This window comes from Gadus morhua, chromosome 14 (genome assembly GCF_902167405.1).
Source record: "Gadus morhua chromosome 14, gadMor3.0, whole genome shotgun sequence".
Lineage (NCBI taxonomy): Eukaryota > Metazoa > Chordata > Actinopteri > Gadiformes > Gadidae > Gadus > Gadus morhua.
The window spans coordinates 5,920,841-5,937,116 of record NC_044061.1 but is presented as its reverse complement, the minus strand read 5'-3'; the positions used below and the strand labels follow the sequence as shown (position 1 = coordinate 5,937,116).

The 16,276-nt window shown below is 44.5% G+C and overlaps 2 protein-coding genes across 3 annotated transcripts in view; one reads left to right on the top strand and one right to left on the bottom strand.

The window, feature by feature from the left end:
• Positions 1–10,038, top strand: part of ankdd1a (ankyrin repeat and death domain containing 1A) — an 11,144-nt gene extending 1,106 nt beyond the window's left edge. Inside the window, exons 2-15 of one of the 2 annotated variants that reach the window (XM_030376710.1) lie at positions 169–272; positions 678–776; positions 3,078–3,176; positions 3,452–3,556; positions 4,775–4,873; positions 5,014–5,112; positions 5,336–5,434; positions 5,628–5,726; positions 5,885–5,983; positions 7,201–7,299; positions 7,571–7,663; positions 8,073–8,274; positions 9,052–9,183; positions 9,496–10,038. In XM_030376710.1, coding sequence (XP_030232570.1) covers positions 169–272; positions 678–776; positions 3,078–3,176; positions 3,452–3,556; positions 4,775–4,873; positions 5,014–5,112; positions 5,336–5,434; positions 5,628–5,726; positions 5,885–5,983; positions 7,201–7,299; positions 7,571–7,663; positions 8,073–8,274; positions 9,052–9,183; positions 9,496–9,557 — 1,490 coding nt within the window. In that variant the 3' untranslated portion in view covers positions 9,558–10,038. Of the gene's footprint in view, positions 1–168; positions 273–677; positions 777–3,077; positions 3,177–3,451; positions 3,557–4,774; positions 4,874–5,013; positions 5,113–5,335; positions 5,435–5,627; positions 5,727–5,884; positions 5,984–7,200; positions 7,300–7,567; positions 7,664–8,072; positions 8,275–9,051; positions 9,184–9,495 lie in introns of both variants that reach the window. The other variant, XM_030376709.1, reaches the window with a different exon arrangement.
• Positions 10,039–10,538: 500 nt separating this feature from the next.
• Positions 10,539–16,214, bottom strand: spg21 (SPG21 abhydrolase domain containing, maspardin). Its single transcript, XM_030376734.1, has 9 exons — positions 16,063–16,214; positions 15,596–15,660; positions 14,612–14,773; positions 14,275–14,355; positions 12,986–13,131; positions 12,789–12,897; positions 12,276–12,383; positions 12,037–12,177; positions 10,539–11,388 (listed from the first exon to the last, which is right to left on the bottom strand). The coding sequence occupies exons 2-9, from the start codon at positions 15,656–15,658 to the stop codon at positions 11,263–11,265; spliced, it is 936 nt and encodes a 311-aa protein (XP_030232594.1). The 5' UTR covers positions 15,659–15,660; positions 16,063–16,214; the 3' UTR covers positions 10,539–11,262.
• Positions 16,215–16,276: the final 62 nt, after the last annotated feature.

Genomic DNA, 16,276 nt, shown 5'->3' with positions numbered 1-16,276 from the left:
ACATTATTAAGATACATTACTAAGATATATAAATCAGACCTCAGATAGTAATCTTGAGTCCGATTCATGAGTGAAAGTGACCATTAAAGGATCGCAGGGTAAAATTGGTCTTTGAGTCATCGACGTCAGCAGAAGCTGATGGTGCCATGGCCGCTGTGTCATGTCCAGTGCTGCTGTCAGAGAAGGCCCTCCATGACGCGGCCAAGAGGAACGAGGTGGAGAAGATGCAGGAGCTGATCAGGATGGGGGTCAACGTCCGGGCAAAGAACAAGGTGAGTGTGTAGAAGGCCCTAGGGCTTGGACAGTCTGACTCTAGCGGTTAGGAGGTTTGACCCCAGCCTTAAGGGCTGATTATGGTCCCACGTTCACGCAACGCAATGACCACGCAGACGCTTTCGACACAGTCATGAACCTTTACGGTTCTGCGTCGGGGTTTTAGCAAGCGGACCAATCACAGCCCTCGCTGCTGCGTCGCCTCGACGGAAGGTTACAATTTTTGGGAGGCGCACGTCCGGCCCTTGCGGTGGACACAAGGAGGGTCCGCAGGGACGTAAGGGGTCCGTAACCCCCTTGAGATGTGTGAACGTGGGACCATAATCAGCCGGTACTGGGTTTGAATCCAGCCAGTGTCCGTAGTCTACCTGATCCCAGCCTGAGGGGTTCCTCTGTGTTTCCAGGTTGAGAGGAAGGCGCTGCACTGGGCTGCAGGAGCCGGCAACGAGGAGGCCGTCCGTCTGCTGCTGCAGAGGGACAGACACCTGGACGAGGAGGACAGTGTATGTTTAAACACATATACACACACACACACACACGCATACATATACACACACACACACACACACACACACACACACACACACACACACACACACACACACACACATACATACATACATACATACATACATACATACATACATACATACATACATACATACATACATACATACATACATACATACATACATATACACACACACATACACACACACATGAACAGAACACACATGAACAGAACACACACATGAACACACACACACACACACACACACACACACACACACACACACACACACACACACACACACACACACACACACACACACACACACACACACACACACACACCAACCACGTACCAACACGGACAAACATGTAGAAAACGACAAACACAGACACTGTTGGCCAAGTCAGTTAAAGGGACTCTCACCTTTGTTGCATTTGAGAATTACAGCACATTCAAATCATCCCGCCTTCCTCCAATGCCCCACCCCCTAAGCGTTATTTTTTAGAGTACAAAACTAAGCGTTATTTTTTAGAGTACTGTAACGACCTCGCCGGTGACATAATGATGTAGAGTCATTAGTAGTTGAAGGTAGTTTTAATGAACCAAAACCAGGTCACTGAAACCCGTAACATTGTAACCAACGGCAGAAAACCGACACAAAACAAACCCCGGTTACCCCGGCAACCCCCAACACGGTCTCACTCGCGTGCAGGCCCCCACCCTCCTGTTCTTCCAAGGCCCTCCCCCAGCTGACCTAATGATTCGCCCCCACACTGATTGACAATAAGAACATTACAATACATGCACATAGAACAACTGGCATAGCGGACAACGAAATATAATGTAACACATAACACACAAACTATTTAACTGTCCCAGGGTCGCTACAGTACAAAAGTTCTAGACTCCCATGGGTTATGTTTAGACTCCCATGGGTTATGTTTAGACTCCCAGGGGTCATAATATCTACCAGGGGTCTAGTAAACGAGACATTTAGCAGGTGGCTCACTGTAATTTTATGGGCTTCGTGTGATACCGTTTTGAGGCCCCATGTTGAAGGACAGTGGTCCCACTGAGTATAAGAAAGGTGTATGAGCATTACAAACAGAGTAGCGGGACAACGTAGCGTCTGAGGCCGAAATGGGTCCCCTAATCGGACTGAATGGTGCGGTTGGGTGCCAACGGTCTGGAGGTCTTCCTGTAGCTCCAGAGTAGCGGGACAACGTCGCGTCTGAGTCCGAAATGGGTCCCGTAATCGGACTGAGTGGTGCGGTTGGGTGCCAACGGTCTGGAGGTCTTCCTGTAGCTCCAGAGTAGCGGGACAACGTCGCGTCTGAGTCCGAAATGGGTCCCGTAATCGGACTGAGTGGTGCGGTTGGGTGCCAACGGTCTGGAGGTCTTCCCGGAGCTCCAGAGTAGCGGGACAACTTCGCGTCTGAGTCCGAAACGGGTCCCCTAATCGGACTAAGTGGTGCGGTTGGTTGCCAACGGTCTGGAGGTCCTGAGAATCATCCAGGGGAGCGGGACCACTTGGCTTCTGAGGCCGAATCGGGTCCCCTTGTCGGACTGAATGGTGCAGTTGGTGGCCAACAGTCTGGAGGTCTTCCTGAGGCTCCAGAGGAGGGTCACTCTGTGAGTCTGAGTCCGAGATGAGTCCCCTAATCGGACTGAATGGTGCAGCTTCAGTACGCCGTGGACCACTTTGGTCTGCCATCGTCAGTCGCTACGGTCGCTACTCGCTACTGTCTGCCGTGGAATCAAAACAAACCCTCTAGTTGAGGACGCGCCTTGATGACGCGGGCCCGAATGCGCCACAAGAAGCAGACGGAAAACCTTATATATCCATGCAGCAAACAGACAGGTCTGTCGGCCAATAAGGTCATTCGGTCCGAAGAATTTTATTGGTTGAAGTTTTCACTAAATATTATGAGAGTAAAATAATTGTTTGTTTTTACTCCTGGTGGGTCTGTCTTGCATATTAGAGTGTTATTACCTTATTAATACCAATTTAACCTTATCCAAAAAAAGTGTAAAAATGCAACAAAGGTAAGAGTCCCTTTAAATTACCAGTAAGCCAGTTACCACAATTTATACAAATAGCAGAAACATAGACGCAACAATATGTAAGGATTTGTTGGTTATATTTTCCAATACCAGAAAAGGGTTGAGATTAAAAATTCAAGGGTCAACGAACAGAGGTCATTCTGACACATTTGTAAGTGTCAATGGGTGGAACCAGTGCAGCAGCGACATGCAAAACGACTGAATGCTTCAACATGTGTGTGGGTAGTTTGGCATGAACGCCCTCCTGCTGGCCTCCTGGTTCGGTCACCTGAAGATCCTTCAGCTCTTGGTGGCCTCTGGAGCCCTGCTCACCTGGGAGAACAAGGTAGGCCACGCCCCTCCTCGCTCCTCGCCATTCGTGGGTATGACAACCTTATAATGTCCCAACTATGAACATGCATATGTGTGTGTGTGTGTGTGTGTGTGTGTGTGTGTGCGTGCGTGCGTGCGTGCGTGTATATGTATGTGTGCACCTGATATATATGTCTGTGTGTGTGTGTGTGTGTTCGTGTGTTTGTGTGTGTGTAAATGTATGTGTGCACCTGATATGTGTGTGTGTGTGTGTGTGTGTGCGTGTGTGTGTGTGTGTTGGTCCTCCAGAATGGTCTGAGCATGCTGCACTGTGCGGCCCAGAGAGGTCACACTAAAGTCCTGGAGTTCATCATGGAGAACCTGGAGGATCTCAGCCTGGACAGAGTTGACAAGGTGTGGAGTCCTCCCCTCCCCTCTCATTGACCAGCACCCACACACACACACACACACACACACACACACACACACACACACACACACACGCACACGCACGCGCACGCACGCGCGCGCGCGCGCAAACGCACATGCACAGACATCACACATATAGAGACACACACACACACACACACACACACACACACACACACACACACACACACACACACACAGGCAGACAGACACACACGCACACACAAACATCACACAAACAGACAGAAAGACAGACACAAACACACACACACACAAACACGCAGACACAAACATCCCACATACAGAGAAGACACACACATTAAGGAGGCCCCAACCTGTTGACTTAATAGATTTTAGTATGGATCCTGTCTTTCCTCGATTAACACCAACAAGGCCACAGATAGCAACAGTACAGCACAAAGTGGTCATTTAAAGAGAAAGGGTCATTTAGAAACCTTGTTGGTATTGTACTGATATATGTGTGTTCCGTTTGTGGTAGGCTCTGTGGGGAACCTTTACCAATGGATTACCAGCTGCTTGATTCAAACAGTGGCAGTGAATTTTAAAGTACAGGCCCTTTTGTTCGGAGACATCGCGATGAATATCAAGTGACCACTATTAGTACCTGCCTTCTTTTCTGAGGTTCTTTACATGCGATGTTTGTATTGTAACTTATCTCTCCATACCGGTTCCCAAGCCTGTTTTACCTGAATACAGGTATCATTGCATGAACGAAACCTAAACAAACATGAGCAGATACATTTTGAATTAGGGTGGCAGTGCCAATGTCTCCGGTCAGCCCTACTGTGTTGATCTAAAGACATGTCTCTGGTCAGGCCTACTGTGTTGATCTAAAGACATGTCTCCGGTCAGGCCTACTGTGTTGATCTAAAGACATGTTCCGGTCAGGCCTACTGTGTTGATCTAAAGACATGTCTCCGGTCAGCCCTACTGTGTTGATCTAAAGACATGTCTCCGGTCAGGCCTACTGTGTTGATCTAAAGACATGTCTCCGGTCAGGCCTACTGTGTTGATCTAAAGACATGTTCCGGTCAGGCCTACTGTGTTGATCTAAAGACATGTTCCGGTCAGGCCTACTGTGTTGATCTAAAGACATGTCTCCGGTCAGCCCTACTGTGTTGATCTAAAGACATGTCTCCGGTCAGGCCTACTGTGTTGATCTAAAGACCTCTGTCTGGACAGGCTGGGAAGACAGCGTTCCTACTGGCTGCTGAACACGGACAGCAAGAAGTGGTGGAGTACCTCATCGGAATGGGTTGTACACACGGCTCGAAAGACAAGGTGACCACCTTCAAACACACACGGACATGAACATGTCATTTTCATTCGTTAATCAATGAAATGGACTTTCATCGAGAATTATGTGAAACGTAATATCGGCATACCGTCACATTTCTCCCTCCTCTTCAAATGCAACTCAGGGGGGGAACACGGCTCTGCAGCTCGCAGCCAGGAACGGATGCTGTGAGGTGCTGAGGAAGATACTGGAGACGGGCCTGGATGTGGATGAGAGGAACGCAGTGAGTGAAGTGCGACGCCCGTTCCCCCACTGTTTCACAAGTGGGATGTTCTTAGCAGCACGCCATCTGCGAGCCCATATGTGGTGGCGGCTGGTGCACCACAGATGCTCGTGCTGTATCGAGGTGAAGGTGTCAGTATGAGCGGCTCACTGCTACTAGCTACATTCACAATCTACTAAAGTGTTTTTTTGTGGTGATTTCTCTTCTCTGTGTTCTTCCCCAGGAGGGCCTCACAGCATTGCACATGGCGGTGGAGGAGGATCACAGCAGTTGTGTTGAGCTCTTGCTGCTCTTCGGCTGCAACGTCAACGCTCAAACTATGGCACGCTCAAATTATAGCTGCACTTGTACATTTACTTGCACCATGCAGAGGCCGACTCTGGGAAAAAGTCTAGTGAGGGCATAGTCTAGTGAAGACTATGCACGTAACGGTCTGATGATTTAAAAATGGATAAATGGTTGATGCTTTAAGTGTAATATTATTGTTGTGTTTTCTTCTTTTATTCTTTCTGCAGAAGGACATGAACGCCTTGCATTTCGCGGCTCAGCATGGCTTGGTCAATGTGACCATCTTAATGCTAGAAGCAAAGACTCACACAGATGTTGTAGATAGTGTAAGTGCAATACAATGTCTTACTTTAAGCGTATATTGTGTGTAGCATTCACTGAGTTGTCCTGGATGTCGTACTGCAGGGGAATTTTTTTATTTATAATTTGTGTTGACCTTGTTTTGTTGTGTCTTGTTGTGACATCATTCCTGTGTTGTGTACAGCAAAACAGGACGCCTCTTCACATAGCAGTGTCCAACCATCACGCCAATGTCGTTCGGCTACTGCTAGATTCTGGATGTGACCTGGACATCCCTGACAAGGTGAGAATAGGAGACATGCTTACTGTTACTATGATGCGTGGGGGTAGATTTTGAGGTGGGGGGCTCGATAGATATGCCCCCCCTCCCCTCAATCTGTAAAACACAAGCATTTATCCACCCCGCAAATTTTTTTTAAGAGGTGGTGGACATATATTTTAAAAAATCACTAGAACGCCGCTCATAGATGCACCAGTGACGTGTTTTTCGTCAGCTCTTGGTCTTTTTTTACTGCCAAAAAATAGACACAATTGCCGAGACAAAAGACACAACAGAAGGAAAGAAGAGTAAATCATGCCTAAAGGGTGACACATCTCAATTAACGCCTCAGTCTCTAAAGTATACTATACATTACTTCAACTCTCTAAAGGCATAACAGAATGGCTCAGTATTGCCCACAAAACCTGCCATGATGCATTCTGACGTAGCCTTTTTGAAAGCGACCCAGAATGCCTGAGAGCCTTGCTGCATTATACTCCACTATACTTAAAACTGTCACCTGGGGCCAGTTGCCTGAATTTTATATTTAACTTGACATAAATAAAGACATTCACACCATAAATTGCTGCAGTAAAGGAATAAAAAATCTGTTCATATAATTTCACCAGAATGCAGGAAACAACGTTTGACGCTCGAAATGTCGACGCCGTTGCTATGATGAACGAAGAAGGTTGCAATCTACATGTGGCCTGGAGGTTGCATAACTGCAAGCAGCAGCAAGAGCTACTGGATTGTGAAACTTAGAAGAGAGAGATGGCATTCTTCTTGAACAAACGGATGTTCCCTTATCTTCGTGTGATGTGGATATGGTGGCATATAATTACAAATGTGCAAGTCCTTAAAGTACTATCTTTGTCAGCAGTTCAGTCTAATTTTCAATACGCATAGGTCAAAGGCCTATATATGATTATTTATTATAGTAATTCAGTGCAATTCACTACATTCAAAAACAGTGCTCCTTGGTGCTTTCATAGGTTTTCCATCGTAATATTTTCCGATGACTTTTGGTATTAATCTCATTACGTTGTAGTTATTCGCTTGTGTTAAACTCACATCAATATGATACGATACGCGATCATGATGTGGATATAAAATGCATCGTAACCCTGGGGTTGGTGTCATAACATGTGGCCTGAGAGGCCCTTGGAGCCAGTGACTGAGGTTAAGGGCTGTACAATCACCATCGCCTGGCCGCTGATCTGTGGTTCTTCTCCCTGCAGAGGCTTCAGACCCCGTTACACATCGCTGCTGAAGATGGCCGCCAGGACCTGGTGGAAATGATGCTCATAGCCGGAGTCAAACTCAACCTGACGGACAAGGTAAGGCTCAACGTGAACCACGACCCGTGGATAAAGCTGCTGTCTGTGCTTCATGAGGAGAGCTACTGTAGATATTCTCATAAGTGAGACAATATTGGCTCATAGCGAATAATTATATGCAGATACCGTGAAATACATTTGTTATCTAAATGAACTCGAGCGACTTCACACAAAACAGGAGGGAAGATTATCCTCTTCTCTTCCTGATTGTACTGGGGGTACCTAAAGTAACCTAAGGCGTATGTTGTATGTATGATGACCCCCCCAGCAGGGTAAAACGTGTCTGGAGGTTGCGGCGAGGGGCGGCCACGTCATCCTCGTCGACATGATCATCAAAGCTGACCGGTTCTACAAGTGGGAAAAAGTACATTTTGTGGAGTGGTTCTGCATGTTTTTAAGTACCTTGTTAAAGTAAAGGATGTAATATGTTCAAACTAATAGATATAGATTGATGGAATTATATATTAAGATCCATCAACATAAAAAATATATAACTACATTTATATATGACAATACATACACATACACAGGAACATAAAGACTATTTTATTCACACTAATGACTTAATGTGTAATTTGTAACTTAATGTCTTTACAAGTAATCACATAATATGGTTCACATGATACTTTAGACTACTTTGATGATTTCCTTTATATTTATTTTTCCGAAAGATGATATAACCGGATTATTTGGTCCATTATTATACGATCATACAGTGTACAAAACATGACCTATCCCACCTACTTCCAACCCACCTCTGCCTGCCCCACCAGGAGAGCGTGTCCAGGGGCCAGCCCCCGTTGGTGGGCCGACCGCTGACCTTCAGGCAGGATCACCAGCTGGAGACCCAGCACCTGCGGTCCGTCCTGTGGAGCCTGGCCACCAAGCACCTCTGCCGGGGCGAGTGGAAGCTCCTGGGCCAGCACTGGGGCTTCACCAGCGACCACATGCGTGCTATAGAGCAACAGTGGACAGGTGAGCACACTTTCTTGCAACAGCTGACCATTAGTGCTCGGTATATTTGCACATAATGTTAATATAACAATTTGTTACAACAAGGACAAAATAATAAATACAATATACAACGGTACAGGATATTGAATATATAAACATAAACTATGGGGAGGGATGATCATTGTTTGTAGTTTCACTCCAAACCATGAGCGAACGGTATGATATAATGTGGAGAAGAATGCTTGTTGTTCTCTGGAATGGGCTCCTATGATTTGGTTCAATGGTAAAGCAGGTGGAACGGTGTTTGGTTAGTGTTTGGTTAGTATTAGCGCACTGGACTGGCCCCACAGTCCCGACATTCATTGCAAAACTATTGACTTAGAAATCCAATAATTAACCCTGGGGCGTAACTAAGGCAACCAAATAGAAGCTTGTTAATAAATCCTAAGAGCAAATGGACCGCAGGCTTCGACCGCCTGGGCCCTGTTTGTTTTCACCGATATTTAAAAAGGTAACGGCAGGTGGACCACTGCTATAGCTTAGCCACGAATCCAGAATGGGTTACAAAGAAGAACACAGTCCCATGAAGAACACAGCCTCATGAAGAACACAACCTGGTGAAGACCACAGATCATGAAGACCACATGAAGAGCTTTGAATCTAGACAGGGCCAGCATCAAATCCAGACCATAAACAGCCTTAACTCAAGGACCTTTCCAAGTACATTTAAAAAAAAATGGCCCCATTCCTCAAACTTCAGTGTTTTAACGTGCGTCTGCATGTTATCTCTACTTCAAGGTTCCAAGAGCTTCAAGGAGCACGGTCATCGGATGCTGCTGATCTGGCTGCATGGGGCAGTGCAGGCCGGAGACAACCCAGTGAAAGGCCTGTACGAGGGGCTGGTGGAGATCTCACGCACAGATCTGGCAGGTGAGCTCTTCAAAACACCTCCACCGAGACTCCTGCCACCGTTAGGTTTGGGTGTGATGATTGTAGAAACACTTGATTTGGGTTTTAAGGATTAGAATAATTAAAGCTTTTATGATTGCCTTTTCATCATTTCAAATGATGGTGTGGAATGTTTGCCTGTGAGCCCTTTGAGACTGTAAATATAAGGTTTACTTAAGTTGACTTAAAAAAGTTTTGTGGCGTGGGCATGTGAATCACTTTTGTTATTGTGATTAAGGGGTAACTGTATTGAAAGTAAACATTCCCCCCCCCCCCCCTCTCATAATCTTGCAGAAAGCATCCGCCAAAAGGCGAACGATGACATCATCCATCCCAGAATATGTTGCTTAATGTGAAGCATCACGGCACAAAGTAAGATCAAGGAACACGGTATCCTCCTCTGAAGAACTCCTCCCCACCTGCTGGTCTACTGTTGTGTTTAATGTTCGACCAACGCATGCATTTTGCAGTGCTCTTGCATTGCATGTATCGGGTGTGTTCAATACCACAAAAAGAGTGCCGTGGTGAGATTGAACAATGGTTTCGATGTCACTGAAGCCACTGCACTGCACCCCAAATTGAGATGTCCTTCTCAGAAATGCAATACAAGGTCTTGAGGAAAATCCCTCGGATGTAAAACTGCGGTTAGGTCAAGCCTTGCTGATGAAGACTGCTGTACCGATTTAATGTTATTATGGCACCTCTTAGCACTAAGGTGATAAATGCTGTCATATTTTAAGTGTTATTAGTCTAACCTTCTTTCTACAATGTCACGTAAATCCAATAAATGATGTATTAATATACTTGTCGAGTTGGGAACTGTTTTCCTAACAAAGACATCAAAATCGTTTTTTTTCGTACTTTAATCTACAATAGGGCTTGTACATCAGAAAGCATCATGGGACCAACTGTTGGCGATACTCAATGATATTGAGAGGACTCGAGAGTTGTAGTTCTGTAGAATCCGAAATAAACATAAATATTCAGTAACCTACGATAATGAAAAACGTATTGCCACATTTTACAAATAGAATATCTGTGGCTGTCTCAAACACAACGGTGTCTTCCCACAATGGCATATCATTTCACGAATAATTAACGAAACAAAGAGCAAAGAACCATTACTATAATTACCAACATTCCCCTACACTCCCAAAATTGCTGAAGACGTTGCAATCTGACATTACAATGTACAAGCCCTACACATTTTCTTAGTTTGAGCACAGCCATCAACATGATTTGACCATTCCTATTTTGTTTATCCTCACACATTGGTCCTTTGATTTTCAGGCTCTAATTAATGAACCATCATATTTAAAAGAATATCTACATTCGACTAGTTTTCCGTATTTATTATTTTATTTACAAAATAGAGTAAGGGTAGAAAGTAGTTTGAAATGTTCCGTAGTAAAAGTACTAATTCCCCCCAAGATAGAATGTCACAGTGTTTTAAAACGTAGACCTACTCAGTCACACTCATACTTTAAATGACTGCACAACACATCGGACACACCAAGTATTCAATGCATTTACTCCAAATTAGAGGGATGACAATGTGGTTCAACTCTAGCGAATACCTATCCAATGCTTGTTTCAGTATAACCCGCACACACATTTTTCTCACATTCTACTAGTTAACTGTTGGCAGTGGTAACCCAAAAATTAAAAGTGCAAGGTCATCATGACTCGTCCAAATAATTTCACATAAGGCAAAAAACTCATGACATGGAATCATACAGCAATCTTAAGATGAAGCCGCCTCAGAGCTTTCTCGGTATATACAATAGGCGATTATCAAAATACTGTCGTTTTTTTGTGGTACAAATATAATCAATTAAATCTGTATATTGATTATTCAGCCTCGGAAGAAAGAAAACTGCGATGCTAAAGGAAGTCTGTTCAAAACAAGGTGCTGGAGAAGGAAGCATGAAGCAATCAGCAAGCTCAAGGGTGATAAGCTTCAGCTTCCTTTCCATGATTTCTCCATACGCACACACACACACCGACACACACACACACCGACACACACACTGGCGGGTGCCAGCAGAACAAGGTAGTCTCTCATTGGCTGTCGGCCAGGTCTCTGTCCTCCGTCAGCTGAGTCTTCTGCACCTCGAGCTCCTCGGCGCTGACCATGGAGGGGTTGATGGCAGCGTACCTCGTTCCATGGAACTGGCGCAAGTGGATCTGTAAAAGGTAAACACGGCCACATAACAGAACCGGGTTAAAGGGGCGGACGAGCCGAGGAGTTAGGGTGTGTTGACCCCAGCTGAATGGTTCTGGGTTAGAACCCCTATAAAACTAGTCCCTGGGGAAAGAAAGGCCTTTTAAAGTTCCTTGGTCAGTGGTTCCCAACCGTTGACCTTAGGGCAGGAGGCACTTAATGCCCATCAAAACCTTTCATGGAAAAACCTCGAATGTGAAAGGGTTAAAATAGGTAAACACACATGCTGTGGCTGACCAATGGGTTGCAGCGCTTGATGCTGCTTGACCTCCTGGTCCGTTATTTAGCAAACGCAAACAAGCATCATTCTTAAACATAACAAAACGTAATGAAAAACGTATTGAATGCACAAACGAAAATTATGATTTATTTTCAATGATAAATACTATTTTTCTATTATTGTAAATTAAAATTTCAGGAATCAAAATCAAGCCTACCACTTGCAGTTAACTCAGTGACTACAGGTGACAATGCTCTAAATGACCTTAGTAAATAGTCATTTCAAATAACCCTAAACCAGGACAAGTTTCACGCTTACTTAATAACCAGTGTATTTTCTACCCAAGACATTGAAAGTCACTCCCAGTCACAACGAGTGACGAAGTGCTTACCTGGATGTACAGGTTGACCTCCGCACTCCGGCAGAGGTAAGGGAAGTTCCCGCCTGTTTTGAGATGAGCTCGTCTGGCGTTGGGGTACAGTTTATACATCTCCTCCTTGGCCTCCAGAGAGAGGGCACTGTGATCAAACACCTGCGCATCAAAACAAAAATCAGAACGTTAGTTTGAACTGCATTGTGGAGTGTGCATGTTCAAATGGCTCGCTGAAAGACATGGTTTGTGAAGCTCACATCAATGATGGTCACCACCACGTCCTTTATCTTGTGTGGTTCCACGTAGGAGTTCTGACAGTTGAGTGTTAGCCTGGAGGCTAGGTCACTTTGGTTCAGACTCTCCAGCTAACCAGGTGGGAGGAGGAGAGAAGATACCAGAATATAATCCAGAGCGATTATATATCGCTCAGCTAAAAAGAGTTATGATCCCCGACCGAAGGCTGCACAAATAGTAATGCTACCTTCCAAGATCTCGACAAGTCTTCTAATTTACTTTGTCGCTTGCCATTAATACATGTATTATAGTCTACAACAAAAATCGATAAGACTTAAAACAACTGTACGATCACACACAGAGTAAATTAGTCGGAGGTTTCCCAATTTTGAACAATCGATGATGTTCAACTAAACATTAAATGTAGGTATGTGTAAGTGCTCAGACAAAATGGTTTCGAGATGCCTTGAAGCGTTAGATTTCTATTGATATGTTCACAAAAAGGAAGTCCCACGCATCCCTTTCTAAGGGCTTACCCGGTCAACCATGAAGTCGATCGCGTCCGCCATTTTGGGGTCGACAGGTCCTTTGGCAAAGTTCCCCAAAACAATCTTCTTAAGCATAAAGGCTGGCATCAACCAAAAGCTGCGGAGTAAAGCATAATTTAATAATAGGGCCGACACTGCAGAGGAGAAACGACGGTAGAAACACAAGATACATGGAGATAAATCACCTGTTTGCCGCCCAGGTCTGGTTAAAAATGGAGGTGTCGCTGAAGGAGTTGCACAGTATTAGAGAGTGCACCCTTGGGGACTTGTACGTACACTCTGCGAACTTCTGGGCCAGGAACCCCCCCAACGAAGCCCCACACAAATGAACCTTCAAACCGAAAAATAAAAACAAACAAATGTAAAAATGTATTGCATAGACCAGGGCTTTTCAACCTCCTTAACAAGTGGGCCGAAAAGGAAAACCACTGGGGGTTCATGGGCCACAGAGTAAAACTACGTGAATGAATCGCTACAAATAAATCGTACCTAAAGTAGTGTTAATTTAATATATATAGTACTACTACATAGAATAAACTTGTCAGACGCATTCCTTCCTTCTTCACTTTTAATCGTTTTATTATAAAAGATTTTGCTCTCACATATTTTGGACACTTATTTAGAATTCAACAATGTTGTTTGAATCATCACAAAACAGAACTACTGTACATATGAGACATTTTGAGCCAGTGAGTCAGTGAGAAAGATGCACTGCCTTGTTTGGCTCAGCCTGAGACACTCATGCAGCTTCTCATAGGTCATGGAGCAACGTGCCCTTGTTCTGATGGCATTCATATGAGAAAAGCTAGACTCAAACGTATCGGTTGAGCCAAACATTGTCAGAATAAGTGATGCCAGTTCCTGATTGTGGGGTACTACTTCTAGCTAGTATCACCGGCTACACACACAAACCTGATTTGCATGCAACTATGTTTCTCCTTTATTTTATTTATTTTTTGCATGCAACCTCTTGCGGGCCAGAAAAAATTAAGAGGGGCCGCATTTGGCCCACGGGCCGCTAGTTGAATAGGCCTGGCATAGACCTTTTGAAAACAAGGTGTAAAGAGTTAACTTACTATACGGTAATAACTTGTAAGATTAAGAAAGCATTAATTTTCCTAAAAAGGCAGTTGAACAGTGCATTTCAAAAGCCATTTCACATCGTAGACCAATACAACTTTCTATGGTTTCATGAATGCCATAGAAAATGACAGATTTGATATGTGATTACATAACAAGCAAGCTCGAAGCATGTACTAGGGTTTCCGTTGCGCCAAGTTACATCACATGCCTGTGGTGACTTCGGGCTATTAGGAAAGTCTATGAAGCGAACATGATTTGCATCAAACCAAACGCCCGTAATTCGACTGCAGCCCAAGTGCTGATTCAAATGCATTGGATGTATCCATGGAAGCCAACAGTCCAACCTGGTACACTAAACGCCGGGTTTCTGTCGATAACAGACTCCATTTACCTTATCCAACTGCAAGTGATCAAGAAGCTTCCGGAATCCATCGCAGAACTCCAAGAGATCCCAGTACACAGGATACTGCAACTAAGGTCACACACACACACACACACACACACACACACACACACACACACACACACACACACACACACACACACACACACACACACACACACACACACACACACACACACACACACATTTGTCTTGCAGAAAAGCCCTGAGGCATTAAAGTGCTACATTTGTTATTCTTTACGTTGTGGTGCCCAGAGGGCTTCCTAGATGTGATTAGAAGTTGGACGTGATGGATGAGGATGCGGTGGAGGAATAAGGCTCTCACCGAGATGACTCTGTAGCCCCAGCCGGTCAGAGCCAGGACCTGCTGGAAGAACACCTCTGCAGTGCCACTGACCGGGGGCAGGAAGATGATGGGGCACCGGATGCTCTTGGGCCCGGCATCGTACAGCGACCACACCTTGCTGTCGTCGTCGTCGACTATTATCTGGAAGACAAAAGCAACCGTGTTCAGAAAGTCCGACATTTCATGCGTTTGTTTTTATCTTCTCTTATTTGACTTGATGCTGCAGCACCTCCATTTTTATATTGGGTTACAGAATATTACATTTTAATGCATTTGAATTTAGGTTTGCTCCCTTTACAGATGAAAATTAGCTTTTTTGCTAACTCTGGCACATTTACATTTTGAGTGCAAACCAAATAGTCAATTGACGTGCATTGCCCCTTTTAAATAAACAAATAAATAAATATTTACACACAAAGAGATGGCCATAAAAAAGTTAATCATTGCAATAGCAGACGCTGGGTGAGGTTTTCATTAGTTGCAACCACCTGTGTTGAGGATTTAAATAAATAGCAAAATAAAAAAGCAGAAGTGGACAATGGTCATTCAAATAGTTCAAAAAGGGATCTAGTAACAGCATACCGTGTGATAATTAAATCAATAATACTGAAAGGGGAACGGTAGCTTATTAGATACAATGTGAGGAAGCAAAACAGGTGAAGTCTATCGTAGCCACCGCACAATTTCGGTCTGTTCACTGTTTAAATTGTGGATAATGGTTAACTAAAGGGCTTCAAGACGACCTACTGTTATTCATTTGTGGATCATGTGTAGAGGCTGCATATAGAGTTAATATCGGATCCTCCTGTACAGAGCTTTCGCTGCATATAGAGTTAATGTAGGATAAAATACCGTAAACTACAATACTGAGCTTGACATGGATCCCGTGATGAGGCTTCACAATGCACGGATGATCGCTTCATACCAGAGACAGATTAGGGCCTTATTTCAACACATACTCACTCTTTTCAATGGCACTGTACTCCTGAACCAGTTGTAGTCGGGAGACACTTTTATCTCCTCCATTCCTGCAATCAGTGAGAAGGCATTATGTTTAAAGCCCTGTCAACCGTGGCTCTTGGTTTACTGCATCTGAGTCACCTTTGTTTTATATTTGAGATTCAAACTTGTCCATCATATGGAGCGGAGTTCATTACATGCGCCCGTAACAACATGTGATTGTATTTAGATAACCAGTCACATGTCACCTCTAGATGACTCGATCCACTAGTTTTAGGTAGTCAGGTTGGTTAATAACACATTGATTTTATTGTTAGGTGGTTAGGTTGGTTAAGATAATACAAATAGTTTAGGTGTAGTTGGATGAGGTTGCACTCGACCACTCGTGACTTGGCTGATGTGTGCGCAGAGAATCGCAGCTGAGGATTCGTACTCACAACCCTAGCATGAAGCCAAACGGCGGATAGTACCTTTCTCGTTGTGGATGTCATTCGACGTATCTCGTACTTTTATCCATTAACGTGCGGCATCGCTCTTGTTCTCCAGGCTCAGGTCATATGACAGATCGTTGACTTCCGCATAGGAGAACAACATACGGTATGTGCGCATGCGTGTTTCTTTTGATTTGCGTGTGTGTTGCGGATTGTCTGCGCATATCTTGTATGTTTTGATTATGTAAATCCT

Bases quoted from the DNA above. Each gene is read 5' to 3' on its own strand.
- spg21 (XM_030376734.1), bottom strand. From the start codon at position 15,658: ATGGAGGAGATAAAAGTGTCTCCCGACTACAACTGGTTCAGGAGTACA. The intron at 14,774-15,595 runs GTGAGTATGTGT...TTTGTCTTCCAG, and splicing joins GTACAGTGCCATTGAAAAGA to ATAATAGTCGACGACGACGA. The intron at 13,132-14,274 runs GTAAATGGAGTC...TTCGGTTTGAAG, and splicing joins ATCACTTGCAGTTGGATAAG to GTTCATTTGTGTGGGGCTTC.